Source organism: Cuculus canorus, chromosome 3 (genome assembly GCF_017976375.1).
Source record: "Cuculus canorus isolate bCucCan1 chromosome 3, bCucCan1.pri, whole genome shotgun sequence".
Taxonomy (NCBI): Eukaryota; Metazoa; Chordata; class Aves; order Cuculiformes; family Cuculidae; genus Cuculus; species Cuculus canorus.
In genome coordinates, this window is record NC_071403.1 from 54,720,787 (window position 1) to 54,738,192 (window position 17,406).

The 17,406-nt window shown below is 43.8% G+C and overlaps 1 protein-coding gene across 1 annotated transcript; it reads right to left on the reverse strand.

The window, feature by feature from the left end:
* Positions 1–1,612: 1,612 nt before the first annotated feature.
* Positions 1,613–15,632, reverse strand: LOC104056485 (solute carrier family 22 member 2). The gene is made up of 12 exons (XM_054064025.1): positions 15,185–15,632; positions 13,603–13,706; positions 10,199–10,353; positions 9,207–9,375; positions 7,945–8,059; positions 7,318–7,424; positions 6,938–7,152; positions 5,045–5,153; positions 4,249–4,361; positions 3,185–3,284; positions 2,504–2,566; positions 1,613–1,831 (listed from the first exon to the last, which is right to left on the reverse strand). The coding sequence occupies exons 1-12, from the start codon at positions 15,593–15,595 to the stop codon at positions 1,828–1,830; spliced, it is 1,665 nt and encodes a 554-aa protein (XP_053920000.1). The 5' UTR covers positions 15,596–15,632; the 3' UTR covers positions 1,613–1,827.
* Between the last annotated feature and the right edge of the window lie 1,774 nt (positions 15,633–17,406).

A 17,406-nucleotide genomic window follows, 5' to 3' on the forward strand; every position in this document is an offset into this window, starting at 1 on the left:
AAAACCTATTAAATTCTTTGGACCTTTCCATAAGCACTGCTATTGCTACAGCAGGAGCTCCAGACTTGAAAGGCTCTAGTAGCACCTTGATGAGTGCTTGTGGAGGGCAAATGTGCTTTGGCCTTTTCCTTGCTGATGACATTGTCCATTCATGTATTGCTTCCTGGAGTTCTGAGGTCAAACGTGTGAAATCTTGTCCAGCTGCACACGGTTTCTCTCAAAATCTAAAGAGCATTTGTGTACTGGGTGTGTGGAAAAGTGGATGTTTTCCAGAGTATGAGACAAGTTCACGACCTTGTCTTGGACAAAACAACAGTTTACTGGCTTTGCTCTCACTTAACAGCAGCTGAAGCTTGTCTGCTTCTGGGGCTGCTGCAGCGTAACCAGCCCAGTGGCAGGGCTGTCCCTGGAGCTTGAGGAGGAACACTTTAGAGCCTAACGATTGGCTGGTGTAGACAACCTAGCAACCACCTGGATCGTGGTCTGTGCAGGTCAATGAAAGTAAGACTGGCCTTTCAAGATCCTGCACCTCACCCAACTACTTCAAACTAGACTATGTAAGGAATGTGCCTAAAGAGAACAAAAAACCTCCATGTTTTAGGGTAACCACCAACCTTCAGTAACTGGGTTTCCGAAAGACTTGCTCTTTGCTTTTATAAAGTTTCTGGTGTTCTCCTTGGCATCATCTGATGTCCAGCCTGGCTGTAGTCATGGTGCAAGGCAGCACTGTTAGAGCATTGTTCTTGTCCTCTGCTGTTGTTGTCAGCACCTATATACCATACTGGTGTAGCTGCTATTTGGAGACTCTAAATACTAATTTTATCCCATCAACCATGGCCACGAGCTCACCAGAGACGTATTAACTCTTCTTCTCTGCAAGCTGTACTCTTAAGTGGTTGTTTTGTCAAGGTGTTCTTGTGTGTGTGTGTGTTCATGAATTGGTAGAAAAATCATATCCTCCAGGCCAGTACTAAGTTCATGTGGTTTCCAACTCCCCTATTTGTTGTGTGATCGAAACAATTCATGTGCTAGATTGTATTTGCAACTTGCTTCAATCCCATCCCTACTGTGTGGCCCCATGTCATCCCACATTCTGTAGACTTTTTAAAGTATGAAGAAATTGGGCATTTTCCAGAACAGGACTGATCAGGAGATAACTCTAAATCCAGAGAATCTACACATGTTGCTGAACATGATGTGAATCAAATTTTAAATGCTTCCTTAGTGCTGTGGAGAGGGCCCCCAGCTAGTGGGACGTGTCCCTGCCCATGGAAGTGGGGTTGGAAATAGGTGATCTTTATGGTCTCTTCCAACCCAAAATATTCTCTGACCCTTCAACTTTCAAAAACACTATAGCGGTGATTTTCTGGCATGTTGCTAAGGGAGATCTCTTTAGAAAGCCATATCCTTTTTTTGGCTCATCTTACTTCCATCCACCCCTACTCCCCATACCCTCCCTGGCCTCAGTCGTTATTCCTTACAGCTGTTCTGGAGTTTGGCCCTGCAAAAAACAAAATTCATGATGTTAGGGAAACACTCATGCATAAACACAAACATGAATATGCTTTAATGTACAGCGCATGATATTCAGTTATTGTTCATGCCACTCCCAGTGGGTGTCTGTGATGGGGCTTTCTCCTCCCTTCTTGTCACTGATCCCTAATGATGTTGTAGTTGCATGCAGCCCCTCCATACCTTGAGGTTTTGCTGCCTCCATCTTGTATTTGCCTTCTTTTTAATTTTCCAGCTTGCGTAACAGTCAAATGCTGAGATACCGAAGCTTAAAACCCAGTCTGGGCTTAAGAAGTGCTTATTTTTTGTACTTATTTATCTGGAGGAAGAGAAGTAAACAGAGAGATAAGGGACTTTGGGATGCCCTGGGCTCCCAAAGCACCTCTGTCGTGGCAGGGCTGATTGATGGGCAGCAGGAGCTCTCTCACAAAGCTGACCTGCTGGGCATCAGAAGCCATAGATGAACTGACAGTACTAAGATTTAAAGGTGTATAGGGGTAACCGTGACAGTAAATCAGTTACTGTCTACATGCTTGCTTTCATGCAGAATCAGGTGTAGCTTGGAGGAGATGAGTTGGGCTCATGCATACACTTACTACAGAAACGAGCTCATTTTATTTTTAGTTTTGTAACATACAAAAGACACTGTTCCTTCATGAATTTTCTCCTCACACTGTACAAGTAGCTTCTGCTAGATGCCCTGGGACACCAGAAGCATGAATGTGTTCAGCAGGCAAATAGAAAAATTTGTGGAAGGACAGTCCACAAAGGACTGAAGCAGGAGTGTGAGCAGATCACCTCCAGCTCAGGAAGCCCCCAAGATGCAGAATACTGGCAGCTGGGAGAGTACAATGGGGAAAAGATCACTGTGTTGGCCTGACTCGTCCCCTGCATGTGTTGTTGGTGACAGAGCTTGGTATAGCTGTTCTGCTGGCCCACTCCTGCCTCCCTGCCTCAACAAAAGCAGATCTGGGGCAAGATGGATCCTTACTTGGGGGCAGCTTCAGAAGTCAGAACGTGAAGATAAACCGTTTTTTCTTTGCTTCTCTCTTGCCTGCAGAAGGACAGGGAAAAAGGCAGATGATGTTCCTGGTAGATAACAGCATGATCCACTAAAAAAATCATATGCTTACATTAACTGAAAACTAGTTTCAATTGATGTTTCATCAGTGGTAATTTTTCAAATGAGGTTAGATTATTTTGAAGAGCAGCAGAATGATGAGTAAATTGGAGATTTGCCATGCCCTTATTGCAGTCCTGTTGCTGTCTCCTGCTTGAAAGCCACCTATGGTTACCAGCCACGGCAGGCAGGACGTTTCTCCATGCTGACAGACACACTTCCACGCAGAGTGGCTGTACGCTTTGCCTGAGGAGTAAGAGAAGCCCAGACTGATGCCTTTCAGATGGCCTGTGAAACTGCGTTCCATGCTTTCTCTTACTGTCTGGTACCCATGAAAGATAGTTCTGGTCAGATCACACAGGAGAGCACAGAGCCCGATATTGCTCCTGGGGATGAATTACCCACCAGTCAGCCACTGTATTTATACATCTACAACAAAACCCAACAGATCCTCGGAGATGTACAACGACTGTTGTGTTTTTATTTTTTTGCAGATTTTGTAGATATAGAGGAGAGTTGTTCTGCTCTGCAGGAGGATGTTTAATGTCATACCTGTGCAGATTTTCAGCTTCTTCAATGGTCTCAGGCAAAGTCTTTCCCTTCATCTCAGGTAGAAGCAAAACTAAGCCACCATCGATTAAACCAATCACAGCTGCAAACACAGAACAAGGATTACAAAGAAAATGCGATTGTCATGATAGAGTTTAATTCCAAGTCACTAATTAATTCTCATTGAGACACAGCTACCTTGACAATTGAGTAAGAATTCCTCAAAGAGAGGATAACTCTTGGCTTTTTATCTATGTGATTCTTATTTTTCAGAGTAATTGCTGATGTTTCTGAGGCACACCTGAGGCCTGGAAAGCCATCGTGGGCCATAGACTCAGAGGTGGTCTGGGTCCCTCACTTCATGTACACAATGCAAACCAAACAGGGTTTGTCTCTGGTTGCCCAATGGGCATGGAATTGGGATGACACTAGCTAGCTGGCATCTCACATTTGGCTAGATTCGTACATGAACAAAACCTTGCTACCAGTCCACCTGGCTAATTTCACGTGATTAGTTTAGACTCTGCTATGGTCATACTCAGGGCAGACACTTCATGCAGGCATGTGTGCAGTAGAAGACATTCAAGCAGTCCCTTTTTTAGGACAACACCCTTAACGTTAGGGCTGGCATGTTGCTTTGCCATCCTAATTTCCCATGGGATCCTTGACAGACTGGGCCCCCTGAGATGTCAGCAAGTAGTAGAGTGTGACTTTTGTGTAGGGAGATAGGAGACCATCCTGCTTGGACCTCGAGTCCTGTAACCATGTTCAGACAAGAGGGGAGGAACAAAAGATGTTTCTCCCTTGGGAAAGGATCAGCTGGAGGAAATCAAAGCGTGGAAGAGTTCTCCCAAAGACGTGAGGACCCCTCTGGTGTAGAACGTGCTAAGAGGTGACTTTAGCACAACTTCCAAACATGCAGATGAAACAGAGTTACCAAGCTGTGCCTTCCATGTATAGGTGCTCACACATATATATGTCTCTTTATATTCTGTAAAAGACAAGAAACAGACCACCAAACTCATTCATTTAGGCTGTGGCCAACCAGCCCATCTCACAGCTCTTACCAAAGATGACCAGGGGCAGTTCGTGCCACAGCTCTGCTACTCTGTACACGAGGAAGGGTGTTATGATCCCACCAAGGTCACACATGGCTGAGCAGACAAGGACTCCCAGGTTCCTACAAAGCAGGAACACACACAATGTCACTGGCTCTGCCTAGAGATGCCTCATGCACCCCAGTGCCCCTGTAGGACCTGCAGCAGCTGAGAGCAGGGGATGAAGAGCAGGTCAGCACCCGGCCCAAGGGTTTTGCAGCTGTTGGGAGGAGAGATGGGCCAATGAGCCAACACCCTGGGGCTTAGAAAGACCTAGCTCCTTTCACGGTGACCATAATCAACATGCACAAGCAGAACATTCTCCCATGGAGGAATGGCACAAGATGAAATAAGTGTAGAGGGAAAGAATTAGACAAGGCAAGACATTAAGACTAGCCTTATATTGGAGGAAAGATGTTAATGAGCATTTGACTTCTCCTGATTCACTGGAATGCACTGGAAGGAGAGCCTGGAGAGTGTCTGGAAAGGTTCCTTATATATGCCCCTCAGAAACCTGCTGTCCCAAATCTGGGCTAAGAAATGGGGTAAGAGCTTTGTCCAGGGAAGGTGGTGGGCTTCTGCTGCACTGCAAACAGCTCTTCTCCTCCTTTGCAAGGTGAATTTAATACATGCAAATGCCTTTTTCAGGGCAATGCATGAGCCACATGCTCATCGGCTGCATCCACAGCCCTGAGTCGGCCTCTTGTGGTCTCTCCCAGAGAAACACCCAGTGCTTTTACCAGCTAACAGAAGATGGTGCACTTACCTGAGAAATGTTGGATACAGCTCTGGATTTGCTATGCAAAGAATTTCATAGCACATAGTAATCCCCATCCTGCCCAAGCAAGCCGCAGTCATTTTAAGCCAATAAAGAGCTGGAAAGACATTGTGCACATTAAGTTTGCAATACAAACCTACGTTTCTTTCTGCTCTTGAAGTGAAAAAGCTTTAAAGATTTAGTTTAAGGAAGCAGTAATTTTATTGTCCTGAGTGGTTGGATGGACAACACATGACTCAATAAAGAATTCATAGTACCTTTGGCTTGTGATTCAAGCTTGTGATTCGAATTACCAAGACTCAAGACAAGGGAGGAGGAATCAACGGTACAAAGTAGTTTGGGTTATTCAATGCATTAACCAAAAGCTTAAGCAAGACACCTTGTCTCTGCTAGTGGGTGCTGACACCGAGCCTGGTGGGGTGTTAAGCCATGGGCTGAGCCAGGTTGGCAGAGACATCTTCACCAGCTGTGCTTGTGCAAGGTGCTCACCCGGGCACTGCTGCTTCTCATGCCCTGGCACAGGGAGCGGTTGCGGGGCTGTGGGACTCCCATCCCTATGCTCCCCCAACAAGGCCCAGCAGTCCCTTCCATAGACTCTGCACTCCACACTTGCTTGCTAAAATTATTTTTCGTTGTCTGGACATTTTGAGTTTTTTGCCTATGACATTTTCCTGTAACATTTTATGGTTTCGTCCTTGTGCCCTCATGAACTGATAGTTACCTGGCACTATCAGTGGTTTCAGTCTGGCTGTATTCCACAAAAAAACCCCCAATAATAAAAAAAAAAAGTTTCATTTGGTGTCCTTAAGGGACACATTGCTTTGAGACTATAGCCCTGAAGAGAACGCTTAGCTAAACAAAGACCAAGTGCCTGTCACTGTGGTTGCTCAATATCCTATATTTATGGCAGCAGCACTGTTGATGTGTAGATGCAGAAAGAACTTACTGTACCCAGATGGCGTTTAAGTGCTTGTATGTGCCCATATATTTTTCCTTTTCAGAAAAGAAATCATGGGGATTTGTGGATGAAAACCCAGAATTCTGTGTTTAAATCCAAATTTTAGCCCAGACAAAAATTATGGACTTAACATGGCATGTGTCATGACCTAGCCTTTACACACTTTCCATCTGATTTGAGGCCATTTAAAAAATTTGATTCACCCCATTTTTCCAGCCCTTCATCAGCTAGTATAAATGCCGATGTTAGGACATACATAAACTTTTATTGTATTGGTCTTCCTTGAGTTTTTTTCATTGAAGTTGGACTACTGTGTCCAGTTCTGGAATCCTTAACATAAGAAGGATATGAAGCTGCTGGAACATGTCCAGAGGAGGGCTACAAGGATGATCAGAGGGCTGGAGCACCTCCTATAGGAAGACAGGCTGAGAGAGTTGGGCTTGTTCAGCCTGGAGAAGGCTCCCAGGAGACCTTATAGTGACTTTCGAACACCTGAAGGGGCTACAAGACAGCTGGGGAGGGACTTTTTACAAAAGCATGTAATGATAGGACTAGGGGAGGAATGTCTATAAATTGGAGAAGGGAAGATTTAGATCAGACATTAGGAGGAAATTCTTCACAGTGAGAGTGGTGAGGCACTGGCACAGGTTGCCCAGGGAAGCTGTGGCTGCCCCATCCCTGGATGTGTTCAAAGCCTTGGATGAGGCCTTGGGCAGCCTGATTCAGTGGGAGATGTCCCTGCCCATGACCATGGGGTGGAATTAGATGATCTTTAAGGTCCCTTCCAACTCAAACCATTCTATGATTCGATGAATCGTAACACTAACATGGGCCAGGTTAACAAAGAGGTTTTTGCATTTTCCAGGGCAATAACCAAGAGGCAGGAACAGAATTCATTGACAGAGAAGATTTGCATGACTCACTGTCTGGGACGAATGCTGTAACGAGGCAAGCACTGCCTGCTATCACATTTGCTGCAGCCCAGGGGTAGCGACGGCCAATGCGATCCAGTGTTAGCATGAGGATGAAGGCAGCTGGGAACTCAACAAGAGCAGAATAGAGGAAATCCAGATACATGTTTTCAGAGGCTATTCCCATGTGCATGATGAGCCCTTGGTAGAGGACAGAGCTTGTGAACCTGGTTGAGAACAGGGTACAAATGGAGCCAAATCCTTTGGGAGATAGTTTTTGCAAAGAACTGAGATTTGCAGCTGCTCAGGACCAAAGCAGCCTTAAATCAGTGCTGATGATTTAGACCACTGAAACACACACCTCCATTTGGAGTGAAAAAGCCTTTCCTTACCAACTGTACATCAAAATGCACGTGTATTTTCTGATTTGAGTTGTCCTGACCAGGTCTAGAAATGAAGGTTTTGGCTTTTCTCCATCTTCATCTTCAGAGCTGAGGTTCTGGGAGCACAAGCAACAGAAGAACAAGGGATTACAGTGGGCAGGAGAGAAGGCAGTGAGCACTGCAATAAATATTTTCCTTTGGATTAATAGGAGGATGAGGGTTTTCATTTGCCTGTTAAGTAACTGAGGGTAAAATAACTCCTCCAGAGTGGTCGAGGGAAAGGAAACAAAAAAATTTTTATGAATAGTCTTGATGCCTGTGGAGCCTTGTGTATAAGGCTGTGGCAAAGGATATTCTGGAATTTTCAGTTGTGAGAATTGATAAGTTTATTGTTGATTGATACTGCTTAAAGGAAGACTTTATTGTCTACTGGCTATTTTTGCAAATCTTTTCCGAAATGTGCTTTGCAAGCATCCTAGGCAGCCAAAAAGCAGAAAACTCCCTTGCCATTGCTGTAGAGAACTGCAGTGCTCCTTATCACCAATCTGCTCCCTACTCTAAACCCATAACAATTCCAAAATCATAACACCATTTACCCTGAGGTTCGCATATACTCAGCAAATGCAGTGCAGTCACCTGGAAAGAGAGAGGCAGCTGCTTCTTATTCCCCTTGGCAATATGCTTAATGACTTCCATAGCTTTGTCATTTTGCTTTTGAGCTATTAGCCACCTGGGAGACTCAGGCAGACACCTGCAACACATATAAGCATGAGAGCTGTGGGAAAGGAAAATGCACCTTGCTGGCACACAGAAAATGAAAATGAAACCAAGTTTCTCAGGCTGGGATCCTATGGTGTATACTGAACTCAGCAGTAGCTGTGGCTGTCAGTGATTACACTGATTTGTGCTCTACCTGAATGACAACGTAGCCTGATATTTAATTTTTGTTTTGCAGGCTAAACCAAGTTGATTATAGCTTGGAAACATTACTCAGATGAATAAATTGGAGAAAATAAATTTTCCTACAGGAAAGCTGGGGAGGGGCTCTTTATCAGGGAGTGCAGCAACAGGATGAGGGGTAATGGTTTTAAGCCAAAAGAGAGGAGATTTAGGTTAGATATTAGCAAGAAATTTTTTAGTGTGCGAATGGTGAGGCACTGGAACAGGTTGCCCAGAGAAGCCATGAGTGCTCCATCTTGGAGGTGTTCAAGGCCAGGTTGGATGAGGCTTTGAGCAACCTGGTCCAGTGGAAGGTGTCCCTATCTATGGCAAGTGGGTTGGAACTAGATGATCTTTAAGGTCCCTTCCAACCCACACTATTCTATGATTCTATGACTCTAGGATAAATTCTCTTGACGTATTTTAGAAATGGCTAATAGTGTGTGGATATAAAAAAGAGCAGTGGTAAAACTTATCCTTGAGCTCTTCCATATTAAAAATAACCTTTGAAAAAGAGACCAAACGAAAAAAAGTATCCTGAATCAGTTCCCTGATCTGGTTATGGAATTTTCTAAGGAGCATTCTCACTCAATTTTTTTACAAATAGTCAACAAAAGTCTGTTGATTGCATTAAAAAAAAAACCCACACATTTTAATCAGTGATTAGAAAAGCTCACTTCTCATAGTAGATTGAATATTGTTAAAGAAATAGTGATTTATCATTTTGTGATGGGTGGCAAGGACTCCAAACAGAAGTATTACAAGATATTGCAGAAAGTCCCTTGCTCTGAGGTGATTGAGGCTAAACCCTTGGTCAGAGGGAACGGATCTTATCTGATGTCATCTTGGAAATCCTACATGTGGTGCTACTGCCTGTCCCTACAGAGAAATTTCAGCTCTCACCCAAAGTCCCCAGGTGTGGTTTGGTGTTGGTGGGAGCTGTAAGAACAGGCACTTACCAAAAGCAGAGCAGAAAGAAGACATTGGGCAGTGAAACTGTGAGCTGGAGCCACCTCCAGTGTGGAAGTATGTAAGCCAGGGCAGTGAGGATAAGAAGTCCCAAGCTGAAGGCAAGCTGGTAAATGATGCCCACTGCCCTCCGATAGTTTGAGCCAACAATTTCTGCAACTGAAAGGACAAGTCATATGAGCAAAAATAAATTGGTTTGTATAGTCAGGGGAACATACCTGCCACCAAATGAAACCATGAGGAGCCCCTCTGCTTAGCCGTGCCCTTACATTGTGGTTTGCAAGTGTGGGTGTGGGTGGGAAAACAGAGGAGATCTGGGTCCCTGGTGTAAATCGCAAGGTAAGTCCTGACCCTTCCTCCTCCACTGGTAGCTAGGGGCTTCACCCATGCCTCTGAGGGTGTCAGGTTCCCACTTGTCAACACAGGGCAAAGGTTGCTTTCTTCCTCGCACTCCCTCTGTCTAAGTGGCAAAATAAAATAGACAACTGGCACTTGCTTGTCCCCATCTCCCTAATCCCATATATCTTGGAAGCAGAATCTCCCCCTACCACAAATGTGAAGCAGCGCATCAAAAATTGTTTCACCACCAGGACTCTGAAACACAAATGTTATCTCTTACAGCACCACTTGCTGCCTTTCCAGGAAAAGTGTCATATATCTTTGCAGCATTTTCAATTAGTTCTTGTCCTAGACCTTGTCCTTCAGTTTGGCACATGCCTCTCCAGCTATGAATGCTCCCTAGTTTTCAGATCTGCCTCCTAATTATTCCATTTATGTCTACAAGGTGATGCAAGCTTGGGTCGTAAATACATGCATCTAAGCAAAGAGGTGAGTTTGGCCGTGAATTGCGCAGTGTCATTGTGTCACTGTCTGCTCTTGTTGCAAGTGTTCCTTAAAAAATTAGATGGCAGTGGTGAGGGCCAATCCTGCTGCTAAATCAGAGGGTTCCTGCCCAGAAAGTGTAATTACAAGCTGCCGTAACTGAGGACATAGCCTGTCAGCCAGGCCCCCTTGCTGACCAGCCCCTGTATCAGGCGGAAGATGATCGTCCAGGTGTAGCTTGGTGCAAACGCCATGAGGACCCCTGAGACCATATTGATAAGGACTGTGACCAGGAGGCAAAGTCTGCGGCCAAACCTGAAAAGGGAAACAAGAAAATAGAAAAAAACAGGCTCAGCTGCTGGCAAGGTAGTATGGCAAACCAAAGGGTTTAAGAAGGCTGGAAATGGCTCCTGTCCTCTTCTCCGCTTGTTTTGAGTAGGAGTCTTTATTTGCTCTTCCCTTTGCAACAGTTCTCATCTCAATGGAAGATCAGGGGTCTTCCTTGTCCTATGTTTTCAGATTGAAGATTACTTCTGGTTAATGACTTAGATAGTGAACTGAATAAAGGATCAGATATGGGTCTTCAGCCTATCTTTCAAAGCTGCAATAGCTTTTTGATAGGGATCTTGCTCAACAACTGTGGTCTACATATTTTCTCACCAATCTTGGCTGTTGAGCTCTTCTTGAATATAGCTTTGTACATCCCTGTTATTTGTCTTTCCTTGAACCACCATGACTCACGGGTATTCAGAAATAAATTGTTTCCAAAAGAAACAAGCTTCCTGGAACACTGGAGAGACATTTGTTTTCATGCTGACAGAGATATATATTCAGTTAGAAGTATGATTTATAAAAATCATTAAATGGTCAATTCCCACTAACAAAAATAGAATGAAAATAAAAGCCAGCCAAAATAAAAGTATTCTCTTCTCCGCAACAGCATCAGTAGATCCCATCACTCAAAACTCCCTTGTGTCATAAACCTGACATAAAGATATTTTTGACTTGCCTCAAAGTGCAGCCCAAGAGAGCCTCTCCTGCAAAGGCCCTTTCCTAGTGCCCAAGCTCTGAATGACAGAGGAGCAATTCTGCACGTTAGCACTGACCCTGGGTGCTGTCTAGGGAAACAAGAGTGCCATTTCCAAGACAACTATGAGTCTCAAATGTCAGACTCAGCACCTGGATGGGTGCCCAGAGAATGATCAAATAAATGAGTAGACCTAATCCCTCAGAGAGAAGCACATTTGGAAAGAGCTTATGAAACCTCCCCTGAAGCACCTAAAACGTTTGCAGAAGTTGTCCTGAGTACAGCAGGTTGCAGCAATCTCACGCAGGGGAACACTTGTACTCCAACTTCACTCAGGCTGTGTGACAAGAAGAGGATGGGAACCTCAAATTCAGGAAACACGAAACTCGTAGGCTTTTTCCCCATTCCCTCTACTAAATTTGAGGCTTCTGGGATTGTTTTTGACCTAAGAAAATCTCTGTGTGTATGGGATTTTGCATTGCTCTTGGGTGCTTGCAGTGCTCTAGGGCTGCAGTGAACTGGGGCAAGATGTCAGTGATCGTAACAGCAGAAAGATCCTTGACGCTATGACGTGTGTGTGTGTTATCTTAGCAGCAATGATATCCTACTCCCTCATGCCTTTTCATACTTTTGCTTGATAATAAGCCTTGGTAAAAAGATCCTTCAATATTTTGACACACAGAGAGTGCATTTCAGATATAATTGGCTGTGGGTTTGAGAGCTCCGATTTCTATTAGCTCGCACAGCCATACACTGCCAAGAAATGCCTTTGCTAGTGAACGTTATTGCTTAATCCATCTCTGTGCTGAAAAGGTGATCTGAAGAGTGGTGCCTCTGATGGTCATGGTATCTGCTTGCTGCTGTTTCGTGTCCTGTCAAGCCTGAATGAGCAGCTGATGCATATCCAATCCTTTGCTCCCATGAGTTATGTTTCATTATCCAAGCATCGGTTCTGGGAAAAAGGATGGAATACTTTCAAATTCACTAGAAGACTGGCCAGAAAACAAGAATCTGAGTTTAAGGGAAAGAGAAGATGAGGGGCTGAATATGTTTACAATGCAAAAAAGAAACCAAGATCTTTCAACATGTGCTTGAAGAAAAGCAAAAATTGGTATAAGTGTGTCAATCTTTGTCCTTCAAAAGGGAACTCCAGCCCATGACTGAAGACTAGATGTAGGTTCCTTGTGGTATTGCTGTAGTTATTTGATGTCTTTCACCTGATAGAGCTTCCTGCCAAAAGCGTAGCTCCACACAAGATGCGACCAGAAAAAAATTACTTTGATAAATAGCTATCTTTTGATGACAAATCCATTTAAGCAGAAAGCTTCTGACATGGTCTCATTCACTGGCAGTAAAGTAATGGCTTACTGAGTACTGGAAAGTGGTCTGTCCAATCTGTGCATAGGTGAGCTGCTTCAAAGAAGGTTTGTCTTTGTAAAGGAACAGGCTGGGGTTAGCTGGGACTCTGGGAGCCACTTTCCCCACAAAAGCGATGTACTCAACCTAACCAATGATGTATTTGCCTGGGGCATGGACCAGTAAGACAAATACAGTCCCATCCTTATTTTGTGACAGTGCAGAAGTGCTGTGGGGGATGATCGTGCTCTTTCCTGTAGAGATTCCCTCTTGGAGGAGGGGGAAAATTAAAAGAATGAAACGGTAGCAGTATCTGTCCAACAGAGATGATTTTGGGGCCTGATCAACACAGGAGGAAATGTGTATTGCCCTGCTGGTCAGTGATCTCATATGCTCTCAGAATACAAGGAAAAAAACCTGTTTCTCCAACACAGACTGACTCTACAGAAGGAAACCTCTGTAAGATTGTGTACTATGTGTTACCCTTACCTCTCCAAATCCCAGTTTCAGCCTCTCTTACCATTTTACTGAACAATTTGGTAAACACTCACAGGAAGAGCAGCTACAAAGCATTGAATTTGTTCAGAGTATAACTTGAAAAGAAAAAAAACAACTGTGGGGAGATCTGTGGTACAGTGGCAATTGTAATGGAAAAGAGGAGATGAGGGATAATACAGTCTAGATCCAGCTATGTGCAGAGCTAGCTGACAAGAAGGGGACCAAATAAAATTTAGGAAGAAGGAACTTCTTCTATTTCTATATTTGAGAAAACCACTCTGATTTTGCAATTGATTTATGGCCACCTGGATAATGTTAAAATGAATTTGAAACAAATTTATCATGAAGATGAGCAAATAGTTTTTGGTGGATAAGTTAAAATTAATCTCGTACTCCGAGCTTGTGACTACTTGTGAAAGTGCAAATTCCCCGTGAAGCTATCGAGAGGCTGTAAATGTGGAGCAACACTATGGCATTTCTGTAGATTCCTGGATCACAGCAGCCTTTGAAAGCTGGGGCTTAGGAACTGTCATCCACTCCTTTGTAAGTGACAAGTGGGCTTTTTGTATCAAGGTTCAAGTGCATTCACTTCATCTTTGAATCATGAATGTTGTTCAGTGATATGCAGAAAGTGGATTATCAGAGGAAACAGTTCATCTCACACGTGTCCACCTATTACCTACCTGTCTGCTATGTAGCCAATGCTTATGGAGCCAATAAAAAATCCAACATTCACACACGACTGGAAGAGGTCCAGCTTCCAGGAGTCATCACATACCAGGTTAAACTGCAAGGGCAACCACAGTCAGAAAAGCAGAAACATTCAACACAAACCATGGCTTTTTGAGAAGAGATAATGGAATGAAACCAAAGATGCACAACTAGAAAACGGGCTCCAGAAAAGAAATTGCCTAATCTCTTATACTGTCATCTGCAATACATTCTGTCGGGATTTTCCCAAGCTTTGTAGAAAAGTTACACCCTTGGAAATGATTACAACATGGCACATAAGGAGAGAGGGAAAGGGAGAGAAACTTTGAATGAACAAATTATAAAGTTCAAGAAAGCCTCACCCTCTCCCCCGCCAACAACTGCTTGAAGTTTGGAGGATCCTTGGAGCATTGCTTCTTTCCCAGATGCTAAGGCCTGGCTCTAACTGTGCATTATCCCACTGTATGAAAGCAGGTGTGAGAGGTGGTGGAGGCTGCCATAAGCCCTGCCAGAGGAGAGCCAGGATGGCTGTCCCGCTCCTCATTAGCACTGTGAAAATGCCCAGAAAGTGGTTGACTTTTCTCCGCCATGAACCGGTACTACATAACTTGCTTTTGATTTACAATGCATGGGTTTCCAACCTGCACCCAATGAGGGGAGGAGTTAAAACTAGTGTTAACTTCTCTACAGCTGGAATTGTTTGTTCAGGGATACCTAGACTTCAACCCAGAAAGAAATATGAATGTCTTTGGTTGCTTATTTAATCTCTTTCCAGGCTGGAGAAGTTTTTCGGGACTAACCAAACAGCTCAGATCTGTTTCCCTGGCTCAGCTGGCAATGATGATGGCTGAGCACTCTTCTCTGCCCCAAACCCCTCTCCCAAAGGAAAGTTAAGCAGAGCTGCTTTGTAACAGTAATGATACTGAAGCAAGAAGTGAATACCCTACCTGAGGAAGCTGTGAAGTATCCAGTATCACAGGCTTTTTATGAATGGGTTACAGAAACATCTACTAGGCGTGGTTTAGGTATTGATACAGGTTTGAGACTGGAGAAGTAGAGGAGATTTCTCTTGAGATTCTTCTTGTGTTTCAGGTCTCTGCACGGGACTGTTAGTACTAATTTGCATGTTTTTTCACTTTCTAAATTATTTGGTTTAAATACTGTAAATTGGAAGAAAAGAACACTGCTGCTAACTCATTATCTCTCGAATGTAGCCCTGCCCTCTGCTTTTTCATTGGAAGTGAGTATACGTTTGGATTATCACCCAAATGTACACTTTCTCAGTTTGGGCTATGGGGTGTTAACCTGAATTACGAGAATAGAATTTGTGTGATTGATGACAAGCTTGCAGTATTATCCTCCCAGGAAAAGCAATCATTTATTGTTATTTATCCATATTAATCTTCACTCTAAGTCCCTAGCAAGTCCTGATATCCACTATTTATTAGCAGTCAGGCTCAGACTGTGCATCAAAACCGAACTTTACTAATTCAGCATCTTCTAGCTCCAAGCTGTGCAGGAAAGAGTGATTTTACTGGAAAAGCTGTATCTTACCTCAGTTACGAGAGAGGTTCCTGGGGAGTTGTAGACCCAGCCATCCTGGCAGGGACCAAGGGGGATGATGCTCTGGTTGCCCACAAGGCTGCTGAGGGGGTCGGTGCAGCTGATGCCTGTCACATTCCAATCCACCTCGTACCTCCTGCAGTGGCTGCTGAAACTGGCTCCATGGTTGCCCCACTCTGGAACCGTGTGATTCAGCTGCTCCTCCAGGGTCCAGTGGCATCCCCGGCTCAGCTCAACCACCCCAGGACTGCGACAATGATGCTCAGGGGTGAATCCCAGGAAAAAAATCCCAACGTAAATGGGAACAAAGGTAATGGAAAGCTGGCATAAGACAAAGAGGGCTTGTTTCTGAAAGAAATTAAATTCTCCAATCTGCTCTAAAATGTCATCCAGGGTTGGCATCTTTCTATGTTGGAATTCACTAAAATATCTCAGTTGCTTTCCAGGGCTTTATCCTTTACTGCATGTTTAAATAACAGCCAAAGTGTTTGCTGAAAATTCACAAACAAATAATTAACTTTGTCAATTGTCAAACCATGCATCTCAACCTTTGTTTCTCAAATGCCATTTCTAAACACTCTTTGGCTCACCCATTTTGGCCTCTGTTGTTATTACATTTTGTATATGACACGCTTGAAATACAAAAGCTGATGTCTTAGATTACAGTCATTTTGGTCTGTCACTAAGAGTCTATCAGTGCACAGTATGGGGTAGGCGATAATTCCTTTGTCCAGTATTTTCTGAGGTCATAGATACTATGAAATCAATGTTGGCCTCTCCCTCATATACAGACAACTGGAAAAGCTTGTACTCAAAATTAAACTGGTTATAAGTGACCACTTGCATGCTGCTTTGGTGATGTAGAAGAAGAAAACACAGAGAAGACACAACATGGCAGATTTCTTTTAGACTCTTAAAAGTTAGAGAAAGGTGTTATGCCTCAAATAGGGAGCAGACCAGCTGATGCAATACGAGTTGGTGCTTCTGAATCAGAGGTGCCCAGAATGAACTTTCCAGGGTTCACAAGTGACTGCCCTACACCTGAGGACCTCAGAGTGTCCCCCTTGCCCTCTGCCTCCTCCCCTGTGCCTTAGGGAGGCAAAGTGCAGAGGTTGCTCTAAACCACAGCTCCATCTCACAATGCTAATGTGTAAATGTGTGCTTAAGCAATGGAGACATTCGCAGCCTCTTTTACTGAGAGTGATGGTTTATTTTATGTTCCATAGTTGTGGTTGCATAAAGTCCTTTTATGATGTTCCCTATTTGCCTGCCCTGTAAACAATTAACTTGTGTCAAATAATGTAAGCAATGATAGAGAACTGGAAGACATTCAGGGCAGCTGAACATCAAAACTGTGGATTTGAGCAAAAACCATCTATGCTTGCAAACTTTCTGCAGACAGCATTTATAACACCTCTTTCTAAGCCAGACTGTAACAACTTTGTAGCTTGCTTAGTGCTTCTGAAGGGAATCCCTGATGAGGCTGCTGTGACTGAGTTTAAGTTCCTCTTGAGGAGCACTTGGTGACCTCTCTGAGTTTTATGAAGCACAAAACTACACGATGAACCTTGGAGGAAAACAGAGGTGATAAGTAATGTGATATTTTAAAGGGTTATTAATAACAAGCCCTGTCGCTGGCACATCTAGGAACTATCATGAATCATAAATGGGACTGCTACTTCGCAATAAACACGTTCCGCAGGTAAGAAAAGACCAGACCTTTGACCATTAACAACTAAACTATTTATCTATATCTTTTTGCATCTGGTTTATGTCAGAAAGAGGGAATGGACTATTGCCCCCCACCCCTCCCAATGCTCTAGCTACTCACTGTACAAGCATCTTTTAAGCCTTGCATCCAACTGCACACAGACTACTTAGATAAAATCTAATTAAGTGCAACAAGAAGTGCATAAAATATCTCGGAAATCTGCTTTACACTCTTCCCTGATCCTGTCTAGTGCCGTTTCAAGCTGGGGAGAGTGAGAAGGAAGGCTGTTTTGAGTATTGTGCTCATATGCCAGTTGCGCTGGCAGAAAATTTTATCTCTGCTTTTGAGGCAGATTGACGTTCTGTCTCTTGTAAAACCTGCATTGTCACTTGGGTATTCTGTTGTATTGCCAGTAAGCCAAATGTTGTCCTACAGTGGGAGTGACCACTCATCCATATTGAGAAATAAACAGGGCTGTGTATGGGCTCAAGCACTGTCCCAT

Coding starts and splice junctions, on each gene's coding strand:
- LOC104056485 (XM_054064025.1), bottom strand. CDS start 15,595: ATGCCAACCCTGGATGACATTTTAGAGCAGATTGGAGAATTTAATTTC. Junction 13,707..15,184: donor GAACCTCTCTCGTAACTGAG/GTAAGATACAGC, acceptor TTGCCCTTGCAG/TTTAACCTGGTATGTGATGA. Junction 3,285..4,248: donor ACTGCCCCTGGTCATCTTTG/GTAAGAGCTGTG, acceptor CTGTGTTTGCAG/CTGTGATTGGTTTAATCGAT.